The sequence below is a fragment of the Manacus candei genome, unplaced genomic scaffold (assembly GCF_025592945.1).
Source record: "Manacus candei isolate 608988 ecotype Guabito, Panama unplaced genomic scaffold, ASM2559294v1 h1tg000184l, whole genome shotgun sequence".
Classification (NCBI taxonomy): Eukaryota; Metazoa; Chordata; class Aves; order Passeriformes; family Pipridae; genus Manacus; species Manacus candei.
The window spans coordinates 112944-134458 of NW_026138232.1; the positions used below are offsets into that span (position 1 = coordinate 112944).

The window sequence follows — 21515 nt, forward strand, 5'->3', positions numbered from 1 at the left end:
TGACAGACAATGGCCCATCCGTGGGGAGGGCGAGAAGTTGGGAATTCACTGAGAAACTTGGGAATATTAAAGGCAGGAGAGCAGCCCCAGCCCCTGTGATTGCCTAAATCTGCACAAATTCACCTTCACAGGGCACTAAAAAGGGGGTTTTCAACCCCGGAGCCAGCTCGGAGTGGCTCTTCCTGGGCTTTTTTTGTGTCCTTTCCTGGTGGGTTTGGGGCTGAAACCCCAAAATAACCCCGTGGGCTGCAGATCCCCCAGGACATCGTGCCCGGATCGTGGGAGTCGTGCTGGGAGCAGGATTTGGCTCCTGGAGGGTTTGACAAGGAGCTGCCCGAAAACACCGGAGACCTCGAGAGCCTTCTGCTCCCTTCCTGCCTGGAGATAACTGGGAAAGGTTCTCACAAGTGCAGGGAAAATCCTCTTTGTGTTAAAGCTGCTTATCCCGGGGGTTTGCCGGGAGAGCCGGGCGGCCGCTCACGGAGCCCCCGGCCAGGGAGCCACCAGCACCCCCCGAGCACGAGGAAAGGGGTAAATCTGGGAAAGGAGCTTGGGAGAGAGCTGGGAGGATGGCAGGGGGAGGAAAAACCCCTGGCTGCACCATTGGGGAGGACACCCATGAGAGCCTGGGGTTCCAAAGGGAAAGTTAAAATAATGCCTTAAACTCACTGTATTTTCCCCAATCCCAGGGGTTTGCTCATTCTTGGTGTGTGCAAGTCTGCAGGTCCCATAATGGAAAATCTGGGATTTTTTCTGCCAGCTGGAGCCCCAGGATGGACCCAGAGCACTGGGGGTGGTCGAGGATGATCCAGCAGCAGGGGCTGACTGACGCTGTTCCTGGCAGGAAAGTGCCTTTGATGTGGCAGGAAAAAAAGGAGCATTTTTGGACTAAAGAGGTTTGGGTGAATATTTGCAGCTTTGGGAGCGGGGAGGGCATGACCAGCCATCCATCTGTGATGTGATTGGGTCAGGACACCCCTGTCCCAAAACGATGCTGGAAGGTGAGGATTTGGTCAGGAAAGTTTGGAACTGGAGGGTTTGCTTGAGAAGGGAGAGATACAATTTATGGTTAAGCCAGGTTACAACAAACTGGTTTGTTCTCCATGCGTGTGCATTAGAGGGATGGTTTGTAGGAATAAACCCATAAACTTCATGCACATGCTTTATTTTCCCTTCATTTCTTTTTGCTCCACTCCAGGGTTGGAAATCTCGCTGCCACGTGTTCCTAAATCATTTCCCAAGGGAGCTCTTGGCTTTTTTTCGATGCACCCTGGTGGCAGCACAGAGCCAGGAGGTGGCACTGGCCAGCAGTGCATCCTCCAGCCGCTCCCAAGCCCGTTCCAGGCCTTTTGGCTTCCCTAGGAAACAAAACTCTTCTGCTTTCCGAGCCTGGGAGCCTGGATAACCCGGGTGTGCAATGGTGGGGAGTGTCCAGAGGGAGCCAGGGGCTCTGGGGACAAGGTGGCCCTGACCACCATGACCTCCCCTGTTGGACTGACTCCACCTCCATTGGCTTGACCTTGACTCATCCTCTGTTGACTGGTAGGACCTCCAAGACCGGCTGGGTACACCTGGATCACTTTTCTATCCCTCCCTCCCATTAACTCTTCCAAGGAAAAGCAACAAGTGGGGGATTGCATTTTTTTTTTTTTTCCCACCCAAGAGGAATTTAACCCCAATTTTTTGACCCAAAACCCCCCCATTTCTATAACAGTTTGCTCTCCATGGGCAGCTGGGGGGGGGGTTGGGTTGGTTGGAGGTTTCCTGGTCCAGCTTTCTCATTGCACCCAAATGTTGTGGGTGTTTCTGGAAAACACACAGCGTGAAGAACAACTGTGGAAGAAACTAAGTGAGAAGCTCCTGGCTGGGTGTGGAGGCTCAAGAAGATCCTTCTGATGGGACAAACCCCACGAGTTGTTGGTGTTTGTTGTTCCCGTTCTGGCGGTGTTTACGGATTTATTTACCATGACAGACCGTGCGCCGGTTGTCGGGGATTTTATTGGCAGGGGCTCCTATTTACAACAGAATCAGAGGAAATAGGAAAGGACTGGAGGCATTACAAAGCTCTCCGAGTTTGCACCGTGGTCACAGTCCCCCCGTTGGAACCTTCGGGAGAGTCACGGCGGTTCCGGAGCGGAGGCGGCGCCTCGTGGGGGGAGGATGTTGTTTGTCGTTGCCAACACCTGATGAAGCTGTGATCTCCATCCCAGCTGCTGTGCCTGGAACAAGGGGAGAAGGTGAGGAAGTTCACGGCCCTGCGTGTGGCGGGATGGGGTCGGGGTGTTCCTGGGACACTGGAGAGCTCCAGCCACGGGAAGAGGTTGGCCGGGTGGGACGGGGCTTGGAGCGACACGGGTTGGTGGGAGGTGTCCCTGCCCATGGAAGGGGGTGGTCTTCAAGGTTCACCCCAACACAGACCATTCCAGGATGTTATGGAACAAGGGTTTGGGCGGATGAGCAGCAGGAGGTACCTGGGGCTGAGACCCAGTGTGGGCCAAACGGGTGCTCGCCCCGTGGAAGCTCCCACTGAAAGCCAGGAGGTCATTGGGAAAACGCCCTGAAAAGCCTCTCCAGGCCATCAGTGACCACTGGAGCTGCTGGGGGTCCCCTGGTATCGCAGCCTGGGAGGGTTTGTTATCTTTCCATTGTTTTGGAAAGTTGCTGCTTCAGAGAGAATTGGATTTTCCAGGGTTGAAGGACACACTTTGAGCAAGTGTTGAAATCCCGGAATACCTTCGGAGGAGGAGCATGGGGGGGGTCATAGCAGGAGACCCCGGAGACTGAGGAGGGTGACGAGGGGGAGGTGGCTCTGGAGGGGTGATCCTGCTGACTCCCAGAAATCCTGTGGAGCCAAGGAAAATAAATCAGTCAAAAAGCCAAGGAAAATAAATCAGTCAAGAAGTCCCATGTTTTAATGTGCTAAAAGCCTGTGGCAGAGCTCACGTCCTGAAAAGTACCTGACTGTCCTTGGCATTCCTGGAATCCCCTGGAGCATCCGTGTCTGGTATCCCCGAAATCTTGGTGGTGGCATCCTCTTGTGGAAACCACTGCCCAAAATCCCCGATGGTGTTTGTCTGGGTGTGGAGGAAAAGAAATAACCTGGGATGTCACAGCACAGGATTAACTCCTGAGGGATCCCTCTTTGGGACAGGTCTGCTAGCATTTAATTGAGAAAACAAGGGATTTCTCAGTTTCTGTGCAAACTGTCACAATAAATCCCAACTCAAAGCCCCTGGGTTTTTTTTTGGGGGGGGGAATGCCAAGAGAAACCCAACTCACCTCGTAGGAATCCATCTCAAAGGTGTAGGGGGTGGGCATTCCCGTGGTGTTGTCGTAGTAATAGTCTCCAGTGGAATAGAGGTAATCACCTGGAATGGAAACAGCTCCGGGTCAGGGGGCACAGGGGGGTTTGGGACACTGTGCCCTGTCCCGTGTGGGGTGACACGAGTCCCACCCCCCCATCAGGGGTTGTTATTGCGTGGCTTTCCCCCTCTGAACACCAGTGTAACTCAGATTAATCTGGATAGCTGGGATAAACCCCTGGCAGTGCTCAAGGCCGGGTTGGATGGGGCTTGGAGCAACCTGGACTAGTGGAAGGTGTCCCTGCTTGTGGCCGGGATTTTAAGGGTGGATCTTTAAGGATCCCTCCCACCCAAACCATTCCATGATTCCATGAAGTAACTGAGTAGCTGTCATTGCAGAGGACTCCATTCAGTGGTGCCTTTCCATGGGCAAAGCCTCATCTCCCTGCCTGGAGGAGGCTGGAGGGAGGCTCCCGCAGCCCTCCCAGCTCTGCTTCTCCCAGCTCGCTCCTGTGGCTCCCAGGAAGTGGTGAAAAATGCCTTAAAAAGTGCTTTTCTCACTGTAACGAGCTGCGTAGTCGAATAAAAACTGTGTGATCTCCTCCTCGTCGTCTTCTACCTCTGCATTCCCTAAAAACAAGCAGACAACACACGGATCATTCCCTAAAAACAAACAGACAACACACGGATCATCACCCGGCACCGCGAGCAGAGCCTCGGGTCGAGCCACAGCTTTGGGCAAAACCCCTTCCCTGAGGGAGTCAGGGATTCACCATCTGACCCACGGCTGGGTCCAAGGCTTCCCAACAAAAGGTGTGGGAGATCGGAGCAGAGCCGGGGTTTTCCTTCATTTTTGGGTGTGGATGTGCCGGAAGAGGGAGATGCAGCCGTGGGGATGGAGCCGGAGCCAGAGTTCTGTTGGGATGGATCTGCCTTTGGGATGAGCTGCTGCTCATCCAGCACCCCGGCTGCTCCAGTGCCCTCCTGCCTTTGGCCGTGGAGCTGCCGAGGGCTCGGAATGGAGCCTCCAAGATCATCAAGTCCAGCCCTTTTCTTGTTCTGTCAGGATCTTATGAAGCAAATTAATTGGGAATACTAATATTCTCCTTCTCACAGACTCCGGCACTAAGATAAGATATTCATGAGCATAGAAGATACTCATGGAATAATATGACATTTTTATAGTTTGGTACTCATTATAGCCATAAGTAAGATAGTTAGAGTATTGTTACTGTAAGTTACACCATTAATAACTGGAATGATGCCCTCAGCTGTGCCCAGGGCTGGCTGGAGATCCAGGTCCCTCTCCAAACCTTCCCACTGCTTCCCATCATATCCCTGACTTTCTCAGTGCCAGCAGTGGCTGAGCAAGAAGCCCAGACCCCGAAATTCTCGTTAGGGAATTCTCTGAAAACACTGACTCAGCCTGGAGATGCCGGGGTGGGACTGGGGGACACGACACAGCCTCGCCCGTTGCTGTGTCAGCACCTCGGTCTGTCCCACCCCCATCCCGAGCTTTTGGGGAAATCTGAACTGAAATGGGGACCTGCCCTCCCGACCCCGCTCCTTCCCACGCTCATCCTTTGCAAATGCTCCAGTGGCACGAACTCCAGCTCTGGGGCACATTATCCCGTGCTTTCCCAGGAAGTTATTTCCAGTCAGCTGTGGTGTTTGCACTGGAGCCACGCTAAGAATAATATCCCGAAAAAAAAAAAAAAGCAAAAAAAGCTCCCAGCTGGGAATCCTCCCACTTTTAACACCTCACCTTCAGTGAGGAGGAGGAAGAGGAGGCTGAAGGCTCTTGGCGTGGCAGAGCCGCAGTTTCCAGCTCCTCAGCCGGTGCTGCTCCGTATCCCACCTTCCCGGAGAGGTGGGAACATTGTGCTCATCCCTAAGCAGCTCCAAGTGGGGGTTTCCTCCCTCAACACCCCCATCCGCTCTCCCCCGGCTCCGCACTGCCCACCTAATTCTCCAGGAAATCCTGTTGGATTTTTTTTTCCCTCCGTGTCTGTGTCTCTAATAGCTCCCAGCTGGAATCTACAAATGATTTGAACTCAATGTGGGAAACATTCGTTGTCCCACTGTTCTCCAAGCACGGACTTTATGGACCTTCCAGTAATTACACCGTGCTTTCCCCTCGTTTTCTTTGCCCCGCAGCCCCCCTTCTCCAAGCCGACACCCCAAGACCTCTCAGCCTCCCAGATCCCTCCCCCCTCAGGTGCCCCGCGGCATCTCAGGAGCGTGGGAATCGTCAGAGCAGCGAGATAAAATCAAAGCGCCCCCGGAGCAGCCCCGGGAGAAGCCGGGGAAGGGCTTTACCTGGCACGAACTGCAGAACCAGGAGCGCGGCGATGAAGAAGTTCATCCTCCTGCCTTGGGTGTCGTCTGCCGCTGGTCGCTGCTCCGCGGGACTTTCTCGAGCCCGTCCCCACGGAGGCAGGAAATGACTCGGGGGGAGGGTTGGGCTGAGTGGTTCGATGTCCTTGGTAGCCCCGAGCAGCGCCCGGGTCGTGCCCGGCGGGCGAGGCCGGGCAGGAGCGGGTCCCGGGCAGGAGCGGGTCTCCGGCACGGGCAGAGCTTCCCCTGGCAAAGGCTGAGTTGCAAATCTTGGGAAGTTTTCCCCCCCCTCCCCCCCCGGGGAGGATTAGTGCCGCTGGATGAACTCCGGGATGGAGGGAGGATGGTTTTGATTACGTTCTAACGGAGCTATAAATAGCGAATCCTTCTGGGAGAGAGGCGAAGGCAGGGACGCGGACTGGGAGGCAGAGTCAGCCCTGACTTCCCATGAAATCTTGGGGGATTTTTTTTGCCTTGGCTTCATTTCCCCTTCCCGCGCCTCGGTTTCTTAATCATGAAGAAGAAACACGAACGGTCGTGTATTTATTTTATAGTGGATAGAAACACCCCGGGCTGGGATGATTCCGGAGCCGTGCCCGGTGTTCCCGGTCGGCTCCTTGGCCCGTGTTGGATCAGCTGCTGGTTCTCCTCCTTCTCTGAATATAGAAGCCAAATAGGAAGAACATTTCTTGGAGGGAAAACAGGGAGGAAAAGAAGATCCAGCCCTTCTGCTTTGTGGGGAGTAGCTGACAGTGAGGGGCTCCTGCCAGGAGCCAGTGGGATGTGGGGGAGAGCTGGTGAGAACCTCGAGGGGGAAGGAAAAGGGGAAGGGAAGGAGACAGAGGTGAATCAGGTGGTGTAAAACCAGTATTTTGGCGACTCTCAGACGTGGAGGTTAGAAAATCAGCAAAGAGCAAGATCAGTCTTGGATAGTACGGGAGGAGCTCTGTTTTGAGGTGTGGAATCATGGAATCATGGGATGGTTTGGGTTGGGAGGGACCTTAAAGCTCATCTCGTCCCACCCCCCTGTTGTGGGCAGGGGCACCTTCCACCAGAGGAGGTTGCTCCAATCCCTGTCCCACCTGGCCTTGGGCACTTCCAGGGACAAGAAGAAATTTATAACTGGGAAAATTCACCTGGAAAGAGAACCATTCCCAGACGGAGGGTGGTCGGACATGGGACAACCCCGGGAGGAGGTGCAGCCCATGCTCTCCCCTTGTCTTTATCCACCATCCCTCAAGGCACATTCTCCCCATTGTAAAATCATTTCCCAGCCCTATATTTCCAATCTCTTCAGGAAAACAGCGGGAGGATGATGCTCCTCCTCATGAACCCCTGGCTGGGTCTCTTTTCCCTCCCTGGGGGTGCTCATGGGAGCAGGAGCAGGAGCTTCCTCCTCGAGATGAGAAAGGGGAAGTGGGTTTTCCATGGGCAGAGGGGGTTTAATGGCAACAACTGGGCTGGGCCAGGTGGGACCAGAGGGAAAGGGCTGCAGGAGGGGAGGGAAAACCACCAGGGTGGGTGTGGAGACTCCTGGGGCGACCACAGGGAGAGTCACAGTGGGTGGTGCATTTCACCTCCTCGGGCTGTTGATTTAAGTCCAAGGACTCCTGTTGGTGTTAAGCCAAGAGTTCCTATGGATTTTAAGCCCAGAATTCCTATCCATTTTAAGATGAGGATTTCTGCTGATGCTACGCCAGGAATTCCAATTGATTTTTAAACCAAGAATTCCCGTAGATTTTATGACAAGGATCCTAAACGATTTTAAGCCAAAAATTCCTCAAAGTAGACTTTTTTCCAACCAAGAGTGGACCCAGCTGAAGAACTTTGCCATCCCAAACCCAATTCCCAACCTCCCAGGGCTCTCCCTGCTTTGCCAAAGGGGCTTCTCCCATCTGTAGGGAGATGCTCAACTAAGGGTTAAGTGCCAAGGAATGTTGAGCAGGAAGTGAATCTCTCCAAACCCTCCTCTCAACCCACAGAAATAACATCAAATCTCAAAAATCCCAACCCAAGCAGAAATCTGACCTCCTTTGGATGAATCCTGCCAGGGCTGGAGCTGCTGGGGGGGCAAGGAAGGGTTAAAATATCCTGGGATTAAAGGGATGGGGAGGGAAGGGGCGAGGAAGGTCCATGAGGACAGGGAGGGATGAGTGGATGGGGTTGGACGGGCAAACCCCTCGGCGTGGGAGCTGGGAGTCAGAGTTCAGCGGGATCTGCTGGCTCAGCACTGGGAACGGCTCCTCAGGGCTGGGTGTGATCATGGGAGACTTGCAAAAACCGGGAAAACTTGGAGAATAAACTAAAGAGACCTGGATAAAATGTGCCATAAGGTGGTAGAAGCAGGAAAGGGCTGTTCTTCCCTGGCTGGGACCAGCTGGCACATTCCAGCTGCATCCTGCATCCCAGGTGTGGGGCTGGAGTTGTGTTTCTGTCTGGAAAAGGAAAACACTCTATTTTTGTTCATGGTTTGTTTTTTTTTTTTCCTTTTTACCTTTTTTCTTACTCATTTTTCACACAGAGCAAACCCATCTCAGCCACAGCAAGGAGCCAACCCAACAGCTTTTCCACCTCCCATCCCAAAACCTTATTTCCCATTCCCCAGATCCCTGCGTTGCTCAGTCTACTTTATTGCCTTGTTTTTTTTCTATATTAATATTAAAGCTTTTCTGCCAAAATCCAACAGTAAAAGCTGCCACAGCTATGGAGCAGCAAGGGAGTGATGCCTTTCCTGGGGGAAAACTCAAATAGGAGGGGAAAAAGAAGGAAAAGGAGAGGGAAAGGAGGGGGGAAAGAAGGAAAAGAAGGGGAAAAGGAAGGAAAAGAAGGGGAAAAGGAAGGAAAAGAGGGGAAAAGGAGACAAAAATAAGGAAGAAGGAGGCTGCTGGTCCTTGCTGTGCCCAGGGAGCTGCATCCCAGGGATGCTCCAGGCATCCCTCACGGTGGATCCTGGAAACCCCTGGAAAAGCTCCAGGGGTTTCACTCGGAGGAGGAAGGTGGGATGAAGTCAGAGCTGTGTCATTTCCCAGCTTTAATAGGCGGAAGCGAAACCAGAAGGGAAGTTAATCCACGGCAGCCGGCGGCTCCCGCACTGCCCCGAACAATGCCCCGAACAATGCCCCGTGCCCAGGAGGTGGCATCTGCAGGATCCCTGCGGAAGCGCCTGGAGGAGGGGGGGGGAGCATTGTTTGGAGTTTTCCCTGCAGGAGACCGTGGAGATCGTGGAGATGGATGAAGGAAACCCCCAAAACCCCATCCCTCGTGGCACCGGTGGCTCGGAGGTGGGTGGGGTGAGCTGCCCATCCCATGGGGGGGGGACAGAGGGGCTCTGGGGCCGGGCTGTTTTCACCTCCCCACTACCCCCCCCCCGAGGGGATTTTTTAGTCTAAATAAAGTTTTCCTGCCCTTCCCAGCTCCTCTGTAAACAGCTGCGCCAGGGGGGGGGGGGCAAGGGGAGGGTGTGGAATCGGAATGGGAGACGTGAGGGACTTGGAATAGAGAAAAAGGCTGGTTTAGACAGGAATTCCTTGAGGATAGGATAGGGTGGAACGGAATGGAATGGAACTGGAATGGAATTGGAATAGAATAGAATAGAATAGAATAGAATAGAATAGAATAGAATAGAATAGAATAGAATAGAATAGAATAGAATAGAATAGAATAGATAGAATAGAATGGTGCTGGGGATGGATGACACTGGGGATGGGTGATAGTGGGGTCGGGTGACACTGCGGATGGGTGACGCTGAGCACAGGTTGTGTCAGGTGTCTCTCAGCGCAGCCTCTGTCCCGACTGTCCCCTGTTCCGAGTGTCCCCTGTCCCGAGTGTCCCCTGTCCTGAGTGTCCCCTGTCCCGAGTGTCCCCTGACCTGAGTGTCCCCGGTCCCGAGTGTCCCCCGTCCCAACTGTCCCCTGTCCCGAGTGTCCCCTGTTCCGAATATCCCCTGTCCCGAGTGTCCCCTGTTCCGAGTGTCCCCTGACCCGAGTGTCCCCTGTCCTAAGTGTCCCGTGTCCCCTGTCCCGACTGTCCCCTGTCCCGAGTGTCCCCTGTCCCGAGTGTCCCCTGTCCCGACTGTCCCCTGTCCCGAGTGTCCCCTGTCCCGAGTGTCCCCTGTCTCGACTGTCCCCTGTCCCGAGTGTCCCCTGTCCCGAGTGTCCCCTGTCCCCAGGGACTGGTCCTACCCCCCCCACCACCGCCCCCATCGCATGCGGCCTCCGGGCCGGCAGGGGGCGCTGTGACTGCGTCCTCCGGGCCCGCTTTGGGCACGTGCGTCCGGGTCCTCCGGGCCGGCATGGGGCGCTGTGACTGCGTCCTCCGGGCCCGCTTTGGGCACGTGCGTCCGGGTCCTCCGGGCCGGCAGGGGGCGCTGTGGCGCGGCCGCCATGGGCGCCGCCGTGTTTTTCGGCTGCGCCGCCATCGCGTTCGGCCCCGCGGCCGCGCTCGTGCTGCTCACGGTGGCGGCCGAGCCGCTGCGGGTCATCGTCCTGGTGGCGGGGTGAGCGGAGGGGGGCCGAGGGGGGCTTGGGGGACGCTGTGGAGGGGCCGGAGAGGGGGTATGGAGGGCTTTGGGGGGAGGTCTGAGCGGCCTCGAGGGCCGTTGGAGGGATGCTGAGGGGCTTGGGGAGGCTGCTGAGGAGCCTTTGGGGGCTGTGAGGGTCTTGGCGGGGCCTGAGGGGCCGTTGAGGGGTCTCGAGGGCCATTGGCGGGTGCTGAGGGGCCTTTGGGGGGTCTGAGGGTCTTGGGGGGGGGGGTTGAGGGGCGTTGGGAGGGGCGGGGAAGCCTTTGGGGGGGTCTGAGGGGACACTGGGGGACACTGGGGTGCTGGTGGCGCCGGGCGGGCGGCTGAGGGGTGGCTGTGAGGGAGCGCTGAGAGGGACGGTGAGGAAGGAGGCAGTTCGGGGGCGATTTGAGGGCTCGGAGAGCGCCGAGGTCTCATTTCTGTGCAGCTGGGGGGGGCTGTGTCCCAGCCCGGCTGTACCGAGGGCAGCTCCGCCTGATCCCGGTGCCCGCGTCCCTTGTCCCGTCCCCCCCTTCCCCCAGGGCGTTTTTCTGGCTGCTGTCGCTGCTCGCCGCCTCGCTGCTCTGGGCCGTGTCGGTGCAGCTCAGCGGGCGGGAGGACGCGGCGCTGCTGCTGCCCGGGGCCGCCGCCGCCGTCCTGCTGCAGGAGCTCTGCCGCTTCGCCTGCTTCAAACTGCTCAAGTGAGAGCCCTCCCGGGGGCCGGGGGAGCTCTGCTGGGGTCCCAGCGGGGCCGGGGGAGCCAGAACAGTGCTGGGCTTGGGGCTCTGTGTCCAGGGGAGCCCCGCAGAGTCTCTTAATGGGAAGGGGCTGTGTTTGCTCTCCCTGCCCCGTGGGATGGGGCTCACGCTCTCTCCCGGCGGGGCAGGAAGGCGGATGAGGGGCTGGCGACGCTGAGCGAGGATGGGCGGTCCCCGATCTCCCTGCGGCAAATGGCCTACGGTGAGCGGCCCTGCGGGCTCCGGGGCGGAGCTGACACGGCTTTCCCGGCTTTCCCAGCTCTCCCCGGGGGCTGTGGAGGGCACGGGGGGGCTCCCCTGACCCCCGGCTCCCCTCGCAGTGTCCGGGCTCTCCTTTGGCATCATCAGCGGTGTCTTCTCCATCGTCAACACCCTGGTGGACTCGGCGGGGCCGGGCACGGTGGGGATCCACGGGGACTCCCCGTACTACTTCATCACCTCTGGTGAGCCCGGGGCACCAGGAGGAGGAGGAGGAGGAGGAGGAGGAAGGCTGTGGGTCTGAGGCCCCGTGGTTCTCCCCACAGCCTTCCTCACCATGGCCCTGGTGCTGCTCCACACCTTCTGGGGCGTCATCTTCTTCGACGCCTGCGAGCGGCGCCGCGCCGGGGGCCTGGGGCTGGTGGTGGGCGGCCACCTGCTCGTCTCGGGGCTGGTGAGTCCTCTGGAGGGGGCACCGGGACCCTCTCACTCCCTGCTGGGGCTATGGGGTGAGTTACACCCCCCTGAGCACCCCCAACCCCTGGGGGGAGGAGGTTGGTGCAGGATTTAGGGGCACACACGGGGGATGATCCGCTGGGCTCTGGTGGGGGTTGGATATGTGGCTCAGCAGGGGTCCAGGCTGGGTTTCTGCAGGACCTGGCACCCCATTCCCTGCTGTGGCTGTTCGGGGGGGCCAGGTGAGCTGGTGGGGGGGTGTGACCCGTCTCTCTGCATCCCCCAGACCTTCCTGAACCCCTGGTACGAGGCCAGCCTGGGGCCCATCCTCATCCTCACACTCTGCACCGGCCTCTGGGCCTTTGGCACCGCCGGCGGCTCCTTCCACAACATCCTCAAGTGCCTCTCCTGTAAGGGGGGGGTCTGGGGGAGTGGGGGGTACTTTGGGATGGGCTCTGACCCCTTCTGGGGATTGGGGGGCCCAGAGCCACCAGGGGTAGGGGTGGATGAGTCTCACTGAACTGGGGCTGCATTCCTGGGGGCTTCCATGAACCCCCAAACCACCCCCACCCCCAGAACTCCCCCCACACTCACCCCCTTTCCCCCCCCAGGTAAGCAGGAGCCCAAGGGCCGGGTCGTGCTCTACTCAGCACTGCAGCTGCCCCCTGAGGAGTGAGCAGAGCCTTGGCCCCACAGCTGGACATTCCACCACTGCCTTCACCCCCTTCTGCCCCGGGTTTGGGGTCTGACTGGTTCTCCTGGGGAGTTTGGGCTCTGACCAGGGCCCTGTTCCCTTTGTTCCCAGATTCTGTTACACTTTTCCCAGGTTGTGGCTGTGGGGAAGGCAGAGGGGGGGCTGAGTATCCCAGGGAGCTCCAGGCCGGGGGGGGCTCAGGGCAGGGCAGACCACCCCCCCTTCCCTTGTGTTTCCCTTCCCTGGTGGGATCTTTGCCCCTGGTGCTCTGGGGGTGGGGGGCTCAGGGCCAGGGGTGCTGTGCCCCCCTCAGGGTGATGCTCTGGGGGTGGGGGGCTTGGGACCAGGGGTGCTGTGCCCCCCCCACCCCTGTTTGGCTCCCAGGGGGGGTCTGGGGTGCAGTGGGGGGGGTAAATTATTTTTTTGATTCAGAGTAAAACCCTTTTCTAAGAGCACTGTGGCTGCTGAGGGGAAGGGGAGGAGGGGAAAGGGTCACTCCCATCTTGCTCTGCTCCCATCCCAGCAGGCACCAGGGGGTCCTGGTTTCTAGGGGGGGCCATGGCAGGATCCGGCCCCGAAGCCCCTTGAAGGTCCCATTCCCGCCCCACAAAGAGTCACCAGCACTGGAATGGGGGGAAAAGGGGCTTTATTTGAGACCCCTGCCAGGTCCTTAGAGGGGCTGAGGGTGGTGAGGGGTCTCTCAGGGGGGTCCTCGTGGGGGGGTCAGCGGGAGATGCCGCTGTCGCCGGGGGAGCGGCGGGAGGAGGCCTTGAACACGACGTCCTGTGCCTGCGCCCGCCTCGAGCTGCTCGGGGGGAGAGACGGGTGAGGGGGACCCTCCTTGGGGCTCTGGGGGTCCAGCCTCGGGGGTCCAGGCTCCCCTGCAGCCAGGGGAGGGTCCCTCTGAGGGGCAGGGGCTGTGGGAGGGTCTCACCGCATCCGCTTGGCCCCGAAGTGCACGGCGAGGAAGAGGCCGACGCAGCCGGCGACGGCGCCGAAGATGATGGCGATGACTTCACCTGTGCCACACGGGGGGCTCAGGGGGGCCCGGGGAGACCCCCCTACACTCCCCATCCCAGCCCCCCGGGCTGGCCGTACCTGTGGAATATCCCTCGGGCTCTGCAAGGGAAGGGCAGGGTCAGAACTGGCACCTCGTGCCCGGCCAGGGCTCCAGGAGCCATCTGAGGGGTGTTTGGGGGGACCCACCCCACCCCTCACCCCCCCAGCTCACCCCTGGGGAAGGACACGAGCACCGGCCGCTGGTTCAGCTCCTGCGGGGCCCGGAAATTGTCCACCAGGAGCTGCGGCTCCGCCTCGGCCTCCTCCGTGGAGTAAAGGCTTCCCTGGAGCTGCTCCAGCTGGAACGGGGACGGGGGAGCACTGAGGAGTGTCCCCCAAACCCGGGGGTGTGTCCCCCCCCAAAGCTGGTCCTACCTGGTCCCGGCTGATGTGGACAGGCTCCGGGAAGAGGGTCCAGAGGACGCTCTGGAAGCAGGGGGGGGTGGTCAGGGACCCGTTGTACCGGTAGTAGCGGTCGAGGCGCGGGGGCAGCAGGTCCTGGACGCTGAAGGAGGGGATGGACGTCGACTGCCCTGGGGGGCGGGGTGGGAGCAGTTGAGGGGCGCAGGGAGGGGGGATTTGGGGTCCCTCCCCGCCGTTTCCCCCCTCGCCCCCCTCACCTGCGTAGCGGATGCTCCCGAGGTGCCTCAGGATGTTGTCGTAGGCGGGGTGGGGGTCGGCGCCCACCTGGGGGAGCGAGGGAGGGGGGTGTCAGTGTGGGTCTGGGGGCTCACGGGGGGGTGGGTTTGGGGTCCGTACCTCCAGCAGGACGCCGAGCACGGCCAGCCCGCCCGCGTGGTGCTGAGCCTCGCCCGCGTCGGAGAAACGCTCCGCGTCGAAGTGCACCACGTGCATCTGCGGGACCCCCAACAGCCCCACTGACCCCCCCGATCCCACACTGCTGCACCTCCCACAGTGCCCAGACCCACTGCCTGTGCCCAGAGCAGTTCCCATTTCCCCCCGTTTCTCCTTCCTGCACCCCGTCCCCTCCCTGCACTCATTTCCCATCCCTGGATCCATTTCCTTGCCCATTCCCACACCACGACCCCACTTCCATTCCCTGCACCACATCCCTGCGTGCAGACCCCTGCACCACACAGTCCCTGTGCCGTTTCCCCCGCTGAGACCCCTTCCCACAACCATTTCCCACCTCCAGACCCCTTTCCCACCCAACTCCCACGCCATTTCCCTCACCCACCCCTCTTCCCATCCTCCTCCTTCCACCCCCAGACCCATTTCCCACCCAACTCCCACGCCATTTCCCTCACCCACCCCTCTTCCCATCCTCCTTCTTCCACCCCCAGACCCATTTCCCACCCCATTCCCGTGCCGTTTCCCACCCCCAGACCCATTTCCTGAGCCATTTCCCTCCCCGTGCCCTCTCCCCTCAGTCTCCCTGTGCCCCCGGTACCTCGGCAGGTGCCCGGTGCCCATCCAGCAGGTGCTCAGCGCCGGCGGCGTGGCCGGGCCGGCCCCAGTGGAAGTGGAGCTGGGCGGCAGCGAAGGCCCCGGGGAGCCCCTGGAGCCGCAGGGAGGGCGGCAGGGCCAGCACGGCTGTGGGACAAGGGGCAGGGTGGAGGGTTCAGCGGGGCTGAGACACCGGGCCCCCCGCGGCCCCCCCGCCCCCAGCACTCACCGGTGTGGCCGTTGTTGGCGAGGGTGAACCGGGGGGTCTCGGGGTGGTCGTAGCCCTGGGGCTGCAGCGGCGGCAGCGCCGGGTCCGGCCGTGCCCGTCCCGTGGCGATGTCGATGGGCGACTGTGCCCGGCCCCCACACGCCGGGTGCCCCTCGGGCCAGTGCTGCTGCCCGTGGGGGCCTGGGGGACACCAGAGTGTCCCCCAGATTGCGGGTGGGCCCCCCCAGCCTCAGCCAGCAGGGCCCCGTGACCCCCGGGCAGGGACACGGGGGACAATGCCCGGGGCCTCGTTAATCTGCTGGGGGCATTTGTTCCGGCCGGGGGAGCGGGGACAAAGCGGGGCCGGGGGGGCACCCATGGGTCCCCTGGGCCCGCGGGACGGGGCTTAGCGGGATTTGGCCAAGGCCGGATCCTAATTGGATTTGGCACCGGAGCCTTATGTAAAGGAGCACAAAGGGACCATTGGAGCGAGGGGGTCCCGGAGAGGGCAGAGGAGGGACATGGGGGGCTGCACCCATCCACCCCCCACCCGACTTAGGGCACCCAGGTGTGCGGGCAGAGGCGCTGTGGGGTGTCACCCACCCACCTCCTGCCCATTTGGGGGGATCCAGGTGACCAGGAGGGGCATGGGGGGGCTGCAACATCCACTCCCCTCCTGCCCCCCAGGTGTCAGGGGGGGGGCTGTCACCCACCCTCACCCACCCACGTCCTTCCCATTTGGGGGGACCTGGGTGTCGGGGGGGTGTCACCCACCCACCTCCCTCCCCTGTCTGGGAGGACCCAGGTGAGCCCCTTGGCTCCAGGGGAACCTGGGGGGTGGGTTTGGGGGGTGGGGATAAATGGGGGGTCCCTGGGGGGTGGGGCCCCAACTCACCCTCGTATTCCCAGTGGGGACCTGCAGGGGAGAGCAGACGTGTTGGGGTGGGAGCTCAGCTGAGCCCCCCTCACCCGGTCTGGGGGCACCCCGGGGGGGGCTGGGGCTGCACCCCAGAGCAGGACTCGCGGGGGGGACCCAGGGGGACCCCAGGGGACTTACCGGCGGGCAGGGCGGGGGCCAGGCCCCCCAGCAGCAGCAGCACATTCAGCATGGCGGGGGGCACGGGGGGCCGGGTGCTGCCAGCCCGGCCCTAAATACCCACCCTGGGGGACGGGCCCCCCCGGGGGGACGGGGAGGGCTGGAGTGGCCATGCCCGGGGCGTGAGGAGGGGGGAGATGAGGCCGTGGGGGCTTGGGGGGCCTGTGGGGCTGCGAACTCCGGGCTTGTGGAGTGGGGGGTTTATGGGGCTGGGGGGCTCGGGGGGGGGTGTCTGTGGGTTTGGGGGGGCCTCGGGGGGCGCCCTGGGCCTCGTGGAGGGTCGTGGGGTGAGGGCTTGGGGGGTCTGGGGGATGACTTTGGGCCTCATGGGGGAACCTGGGCTGGGGGCTCTTGGCCTCGGGAGGTTTTGGGGGGTGTGAGGATGGGGGAGGTGGGGATGGGGGGGGCCATGGGCGGGGGGGGGGGGCCCCGGGGAAACCCCTGCACGCGCTCCCAGGGAAGCTCCACCCCCTATCCAAGGCTCCGCCCCCTGTCTCGGGAAGCCGCGCCCCGTTCCCACGAGCGGGCGGTGACGTCACGTGGGCGCCCCGCCCCCACGTGGGTCCGCACGCGCCGCCCTGCCCCGGTTATGTAACGTCGCGGGGGCGGGGCCGCCCCGCCCATTGGCCGGGACGCGCCGCCGAGGCCGCCGCCCATTGGAGGGTGATCGAGGGGGTGTGGCCGCCGATTTGGGGGCGTGGCCAAGGGCCCTCTCACGCGGGACCCCGAATCGGCGCGCGGAGGGGCGTGACCACGGCCCCGCCCTCCGGCCAATCAGCGCCGGACGGCGGCGCGGACCAATCAGAGCGAGGAGGCGGGGCGGGCGCGGGGAGACCACGTCCCTTGCCGGGGCGCGGCGGCCAATGGGGGCGCGGCGGGGCGGGGCCCGGGCCGAGGCACGTGCGGGCGCGCACGTGTCCGCGTGGGGCCGCCGCGGGCAGGGCGGACCGGGAACGGAACGGGACGGGACGGGACGGGGACACAGAGATCGGGACAGGAACACCGGCACCGGGACAGTGTGACCGGCACGAGAACGGGAGCGCAGAGACCGGGACACAGGGACAGAGACACCGGGAACGGAACGGGGACACGGAGACCAGGACACCGGCACCGGGACAGCCACACCGGGACAGGGTCACCAGGGTAGTGACACCGGCACCGGGATAGCGACACCGGGAGAACGACACTGGGACAGGGACACCGGGACAGGGACACCGGCACTGGGACAGGGATACCGGCACTGGGACGGGGATACCGGCACGGGAACGGGGACACCGGCACCAGCACGGGGCCAGGGACAGCGACACCGGTACCGAGACAGTGACACCGGCACCGTGAGCGGGGACAGCGACACCGAGACAGTGACACCGGCACCGGGACGCTGATACCGGACAGGAACGGGAACGGTGATACTGGGACAGCGACAGCGGCACGGGGACAGCGACACGAGCACGGGGACACCGGCACCGCCGCAGCCGGGAGCAGGTGGGACCCGGCGGGACCGGGCAGGGAGGGGTCCCGGTGCAGGGGGAGGGGAGGTGTCCTCATCATGATGGGGCTCCTGCCCGGTGGTGTTTCGGTGCTGGGGGGGGCTGGGGGCAAGTGATGGGGTGAAAGGACCGGGAGGTGCCGGATCTGCCCCCCCCGGGGCGCGGGAGGTGTCACTGAGGGGGCGTGGGGGGGGCGACACTCCCGTGGGAGAACGTGGCAGTTCTGCTTTCCACTTTTGCCCAATATCCCCCTTTTTTCCCCTCTGTTTTCCTCCCTTCCCCAGGCGGGCTCGGCTGGGCAGCCCCGACAGAGCTGAACCGGGGGAGAGGCTCCCTTGGGGGGCCCCCCCCTGAGCCCCCCACCATGGAGCCCCCAGCCCGCGCCTGCTTCTGTGGCTCCCCCTCCTCCGACAGCGAGGCCGAGGGGTCTCCCCGGGGCTCCCGCGGACCCGAGCGCAGCCGCAAGAGGCCGGGGGGGCCCGACCGATCCCCCCCCGAGTCGCCGCCGTCGCCCCACCAGGGGGGGAAGCGGCCGAGGAAGGGGGAGGGGGGAGACGCCCCCCCCAGCGACGGCGATCGCCTGTTTGCCCAAAAAGTGAGTGTTTGGCAGCAAAACAAGGGGCACCCCCAAAGCTGGGGGGGGGTTTGGTGCCCTAAAAAGGCATCTGGGGCTGCCTCAGTTTCCCCTCAGAGTGGGGGCCTCGGAGGGGGATAAAGGGGGTTTGGAGGGGTGAGGGGCAAATAAGGGGGTTGGGGAGGGCACGACGCCCTCTCCACAGTCTGGGTCTAGCCCAGTCACCCTCCTCCTCCTCCTCCTCCTCCTCCTCCCCTTCTCGCAGTGCCGGGAGCTCCGGGGCTTCATCCGCCCGCTGGCGGAGCTGCTGGAGGGGCTGCGGCGGGGCCGCTACGACAGAGGTGGGTCCTCCCAAGCCCCCCATACCCACACCCTCTGCCCCCCAAACCCGCCCCCCCTGCACCCCAGCCCCCCCAAACCCACCTCCTCACCCCCCCACACAATGCCCCACATCCCCTGTCCCCCCAAACCCACCCCCCGTCCCCCCAGGCCCTCCACCCCCTACCCCAAACCCCCATCCCTGGTCGCCCCAAACCCGCACCCCCTGCACCTCCTGTCCCCCCATGCCCCCTTTTCCCCCTCCCTTGAGGACTCAGGGGTTTTGGGGCCCCCCAGGGCTGAGCAGTTTCCAGCAGAGCGTGGCCATGGACCGGCTCCAGCGGATCATCGGGGTGCTGCAGAACCCAGAGATGGGGTGAGTGTCCCCAAAATGGGGGAAGTGTCCCCAAAAATGGGTTGAGTGTCCCCAAAAATGGGTTGACTGTCTACAAAAATGGGGGGAGCTGTCCCCAGGAATGGGGTGTCCTTCAGGAATGGGGGGAGTGTTCCCCGGGGATGGGGGGAGTGTCCCCAAAAAAATGAGGGAAATGTCTCCAAAAATGGGTTGAGTGTCCCCAAAAATAGGTTGAGTATCCCCAGGATTGGGGGCAGTGTCCCTGGGAATGGGGGGGCTGTCCCCCAGAATGGGGGGGTGTCCCCCAGCCTCCCTGGGGGGGTGCAGTGACACGGCCGTGGTGCCCCCATGCCCGGCACTGACGGGGGTCTCCGGGGGTCTCTCCCCCCCCGCAGGGCGCGGTACCTGGGCACGCTGCTGCAGGTGGAGGTGATGCTGCGCCTCTGGTTCCCCCACGTGGCCTCCAAAGCCTCACCGGACACCGCCGCCCCCCCCTCCGCGACCCCCCCTCGCCGCCGCCCCCCCGCCGGCCCCCCCGGTGCCCCCCGCTGCCGCCGCCCGCCCGGAGAGCCCCCCGTCGCCAGCCCCGAGGGGGCGGCGGGGCCGTCACAGCCCGCGGGGACTCCCCCCTGCCAGCCCGGGACCCCCCAGGACCCTCCCCCGGCGCCGGACGAGTGACGCCCCCCCCGGCTCGGGGGGGGTCTCGGCTGCATTTCTGGGCTTTGCCTTTTTTTGGATTGTTTTGTACCGACGGTCAGGGAGACCCCGCGGGCGGGGGCCACTGACTGGGGGCGGCGGGGGGGGCCCGCGACCACCCTCCCCCCCCCCCCAGAGCCCCAACCCCGGGGCGGGGCCAGGACCCCCCTGGCTCGTGCCTTCCCCCGTGGCGTGGGGGGGCCTGGGGGCGTGTGGGATCCCCCCCGAGGGGCGTGGGGGGGTCTTGGGACAATGTGAACCCCCTGAGGGGTGGGGTGGGGGGGCTGGGGGCGTGTGTGACCCCCCCCGAGTGTGCCTGGGGGGGTTGTGCCCCCCCCCCCCAAAGTGTGCCTGGGGGGCCTTGGGGGGTTGTGGTCCCCCCGAGCGGGGCTGCTTCCCCCCCAGCTGGCCCTGCTGGAAGCAATAAACGCCGCGGGAGCGGCCGGGGCCACCCGGTGTCGTGTCCTCTGTCCCCCGGGGGGGGTCGTGTCCCCCGGGGGGAGTCCTGTCCCCTGTGGGGGGGGGTCTTGTCCCCTGGTTGCCGTCCTGCGGTGGAAGGTTTCTTGTCCCCAGGGGGTCCGATCCGTCCCCTGGGGCCGCCTTGTCCCATCCCACCGGGACCCCCGAGTGCCCCCCCCGGTGCCCCTTGTGAGGCAGAGCCGGGGGGGAGGGCGAGCCCCGGGACCTCCGCGGGCCCTGCGTGTCTCCCCCCGCCCCCAGCCGTGACCCCTGAGCTCTGCCCTCGGGCTCCGACTCCGTCCCGGTGCCCCAAATCCCAAAATCCCGGTTCCGCGCCCGGCCCGGCCCCGCCGGAAGTTCCGTCCACAGGAAGTTCCGCTCCTCAAAGACTTCCGGTCGGGGCGCGGGGTCGGAGCGGCCGCGGCAGGGCCGGGGTCAGTTCGGAACGGGACGGGATCGGGGTGGGAACGGGGATAGGAGCCGGGACAGGGCTGGGAGCGGGCACCGGGGCCGGGACAGGGTTGGGAACTGGATCGGGAACAGGCTGGGAACGGGGACAGGGACCGGGACAGGGCTGGGAACGGGGACAGGGACCGGGACAGGGCTGGGAACGGGGACAGGGACGGGACAGAGTTGGGAATGGGATCGGGGTCGCGATCGGGAACGGGCTGGGAACGGGAAAAAGGGCCGGGACAGGGCAGGGAAGACACCGGGACCTGAACAGGCACTGGCACCGGGATCCTCCGGGGGACGCCGGGACATTACCGGGGGTGGCCTGACCGAAGCCAGCCGGGGGCGGGGGAAGGTCTCGGGCAGGACCCTCGAGAAGGACCGGCCCGTCCGTGTCCCCGGGGAGGGAGTCCCTGCCCTGTACCCTCCCGGGGAGTGGGACAGGAGGGCCCGTCCCCTCCCGGTCCCGGTCCCACCCCCCGGTCCCACCGCAGCCATGGCGAACCACGCGAGGTTCGTGGCCCGCACGGTGATGGTGCAGAACGGCAACGTGGAGGCGGCCTACGGAGTCCTCAACAGGTTACGAGGGGGGCAAACGGGGGGGCCGGGGGAGGTTTTGGGGGGCGCCGGGGTCCCTGTGGGAGCCGGGGGTCCGCCGGCTCGGCCGCTCCTGGAACACAGCGAGCTGTTCCCGGTGGTTGCGGTGCAGGGGGGGGGCTGTTCCTTCTCCTCCCTCCTCGCACATCCCATCCCTGCCCCGCAGGATCCTGGCGCAGGAGGGGGTGGCCGATGCCGGGTGACCTCCTGACCCCTGCGTCTCTCCCATCCCGCAGGATCCTGGCGCAGGACGGGATCGCCGATGCCGTGCGGCGCTCCCGGTACTACGAGAAGCCGACCCGGGAGCGGCGGCGCCGGGCGTACGAGGCGTGCCGGCGGGTGTACTGCGCCGAGATGGCCCGCAAGATCGCCTTCTTGGCGCGGACCAGCCGGCAGGACCCGTGGCTGGGCTGCTGACCCCATAAAACCCAATAAACCCCCAATAAAAACCCGTTAATTGACTTGGTTTAATGACGGGGCGGGGCCCGCGAGGAGGGGGCGGAGCATCGCGGGGCAAAGCTCCGCCCACGCGGGGAGCGTGTTTTTGCCGGGAGGTCACGTGA

At 63.2% G+C, this 21515-nt stretch overlaps 5 protein-coding genes across 10 annotated transcripts; 3 read left to right on the forward strand and 2 right to left on the reverse strand.

Annotated features, from left to right (window-relative positions):
* Positions 1-1740: 1740 nt before the first annotated feature.
* On the reverse strand, positions 1741-10023 carry LOC127463976 (uncharacterized). The gene is made up of 7 exons (XM_051774028.1): positions 9906-10023; positions 5622-5885; positions 3864-3932; positions 3280-3368; positions 2958-3074; positions 2734-2842; positions 1741-2219 (listed from the first exon to the last, which is right to left on the reverse strand). Exons 1-6 carry the CDS (start codon positions 10021-10023, stop codon positions 2759-2761), a joined length of 741 nt encoding a protein of 246 aa, XP_051629988.1. The 3' UTR covers positions 1741-2219; positions 2734-2758.
* On the forward strand, positions 10020-12528 carry APH1A (aph-1 homolog A, gamma-secretase subunit). 2 transcript variants are annotated; one of them, XM_051774024.1, is made up of 7 exons: positions 10020-10134; positions 10680-10838; positions 11024-11097; positions 11216-11338; positions 11420-11547; positions 11836-11959; positions 12161-12528. In XM_051774024.1, exons 1-7 carry the CDS (start codon positions 10022-10024, stop codon positions 12223-12225), a joined length of 786 nt encoding a protein of 261 aa, XP_051629984.1. In that variant the 5' UTR covers positions 10020-10021; the 3' UTR covers positions 12226-12528. The 2 variants fall into 2 exon arrangements, with proteins under 2 accessions (XP_051629984.1, XP_051629985.1); XM_051774025.1 differs by lacking the exon at positions 10680-10838 and having other exon boundaries at positions 12161-12524.
* A 386-nt stretch (positions 12529-12914) lies between these two features.
* On the reverse strand, positions 12915-16128 carry CA14 (carbonic anhydrase 14). 3 transcript variants are annotated; one of them, XM_051774023.1, is made up of 11 exons: positions 15975-16128; positions 15813-15833; positions 14939-15118; positions 14714-14856; positions 14062-14157; positions 13923-13989; positions 13678-13835; positions 13475-13601; positions 13342-13362; positions 13178-13262; positions 12915-13048 (listed from the first exon to the last, which is right to left on the reverse strand). In XM_051774023.1, exons 1-11 carry the CDS (start codon positions 16024-16026, stop codon positions 12967-12969), a joined length of 1032 nt encoding a protein of 343 aa, XP_051629983.1. In that variant the 5' UTR covers positions 16027-16128; the 3' UTR covers positions 12915-12966. The 3 variants fall into 3 exon arrangements, with proteins under 3 accessions (XP_051629983.1, XP_051629982.1, XP_051629981.1); XM_051774022.1 differs by lacking the exons at positions 14714-14856; positions 14939-15118; positions 15813-15833; positions 15975-16128 and adding an exon at positions 14527-14611 and having other exon boundaries at positions 14062-14452; XM_051774021.1 differs by lacking the exons at positions 14714-14856; positions 14939-15118; positions 15813-15833; positions 15975-16128 and adding an exon at positions 14527-14611 and having other exon boundaries at positions 13678-13989; positions 14062-14452.
* Positions 16129-17383: 1255 nt separating this feature from the next.
* On the forward strand, positions 17384-20112 carry CIART (circadian associated repressor of transcription). The gene is made up of 5 exons (XM_051774015.1): positions 17384-17498; positions 17788-18098; positions 18343-18418; positions 18693-18771; positions 19146-20112. The coding sequence occupies exons 2-5, from the start codon at positions 17868-17870 to the stop codon at positions 19426-19428; spliced, it is 669 nt and encodes a 222-aa protein (XP_051629975.1). The 5' UTR covers positions 17384-17498; positions 17788-17867; the 3' UTR covers positions 19429-20112.
* A 164-nt stretch (positions 20113-20276) lies between these two features.
* MRPS21 (mitochondrial ribosomal protein S21) lies at positions 20277-21413 on the forward strand. Of its 3 annotated transcripts, none has more exons than XM_051774017.1 (3): positions 20277-20339; positions 20850-20934; positions 21189-21413. In XM_051774017.1, the coding sequence occupies exons 2-3, from the start codon at positions 20852-20854 to the stop codon at positions 21367-21369; spliced, it is 264 nt and encodes an 87-aa protein (XP_051629977.1). In that variant the 5' UTR covers positions 20277-20339; positions 20850-20851; the 3' UTR covers positions 21370-21413. The 3 variants fall into 3 exon arrangements, with proteins under 3 accessions (XP_051629977.1, XP_051629976.1, XP_051629978.1); XM_051774016.1 differs by having other exon boundaries at positions 20290-20328; XM_051774018.1 differs by lacking the exon at positions 20277-20339 and adding an exon at positions 20353-20366.
* The last annotated feature ends 102 nt before the right edge of the window (positions 21414-21515 follow it).

Bases quoted from the DNA above. Each gene is read 5' to 3' on its own strand.
- APH1A (XM_051774024.1), top strand. From the start codon at position 10,022: ATGGGCGCCGCCGTGTTTTTCGGCTGCGCCGCCATCGCGTTCGGCCCC. The intron at 11,339-11,419 runs GTGAGCCCGGGG...TTCTCCCCACAG, and splicing joins GTACTACTTCATCACCTCTG to CCTTCCTCACCATGGCCCTG. The intron at 11,548-11,835 runs GTGAGTCCTCTG...TGCATCCCCCAG, and splicing joins ACCTGCTCGTCTCGGGGCTG to ACCTTCCTGAACCCCTGGTA.
- LOC127463976 (XM_051774028.1), bottom strand. From the start codon at position 10,023: ATGGCGGCCGCGCCACAGCGCCCCCTGCCGGCCCGGAGGACCCGGACG. The intron at 5,886-9,905 runs GTGCCCAAAGCG...AGCCTTTGCCAG, and splicing joins CCCGGAGGACCCGGACGCAC to GGGAAGCTCTGCCCGTGCCG. The intron at 2,843-2,957 runs GTACTTTTCAGG...TTGGCTCCACAG, and splicing joins GGAATGCCAAGGACAGTCAG to GATTTCTGGGAGTCAGCAGG.
- CA14 (XM_051774021.1), bottom strand. From the start codon at position 14,561: ATGGCGTGGGAGTTGGGTGGGAAATGGGTCTGGGG. The intron at 14,453-14,526 runs GTGGAAGGAGGA...AGGGGTCTGGAG, and splicing joins GGTGGGAAATGGGTCTGGGG to GTGGGAAATGGTTGTGGGAA. The intron at 13,363-13,474 runs GTGAGCTGGGGG...CTTCCCTTGCAG, and splicing joins GCTCGTGTCCTTCCCCAGGG to AGCCCGAGGGATATTCCACA.
- CIART (XM_051774015.1), top strand. From the start codon at position 17,868: ATGGAGCCCCCAGCCCGCGCCTGCTTCTGTGGCTCCCCCTCCTCCGAC. The intron at 18,099-18,342 runs GTGAGTGTTTGG...CCCTTCTCGCAG, and splicing joins ATCGCCTGTTTGCCCAAAAA to TGCCGGGAGCTCCGGGGCTT. The intron at 18,419-18,692 runs GTGGGTCCTCCC...GGGGCCCCCCAG, and splicing joins GCGGGGCCGCTACGACAGAG to GGCTGAGCAGTTTCCAGCAG.
- MRPS21 (XM_051774017.1), top strand. From the start codon at position 20,852: ATGGCGAACCACGCGAGGTTCGTGGCCCGCACGGTGATGGTGCAGAAC. The intron at 20,935-21,188 runs GTTACGAGGGGG...CCCATCCCGCAG, and splicing joins GCCTACGGAGTCCTCAACAG to GATCCTGGCGCAGGACGGGA.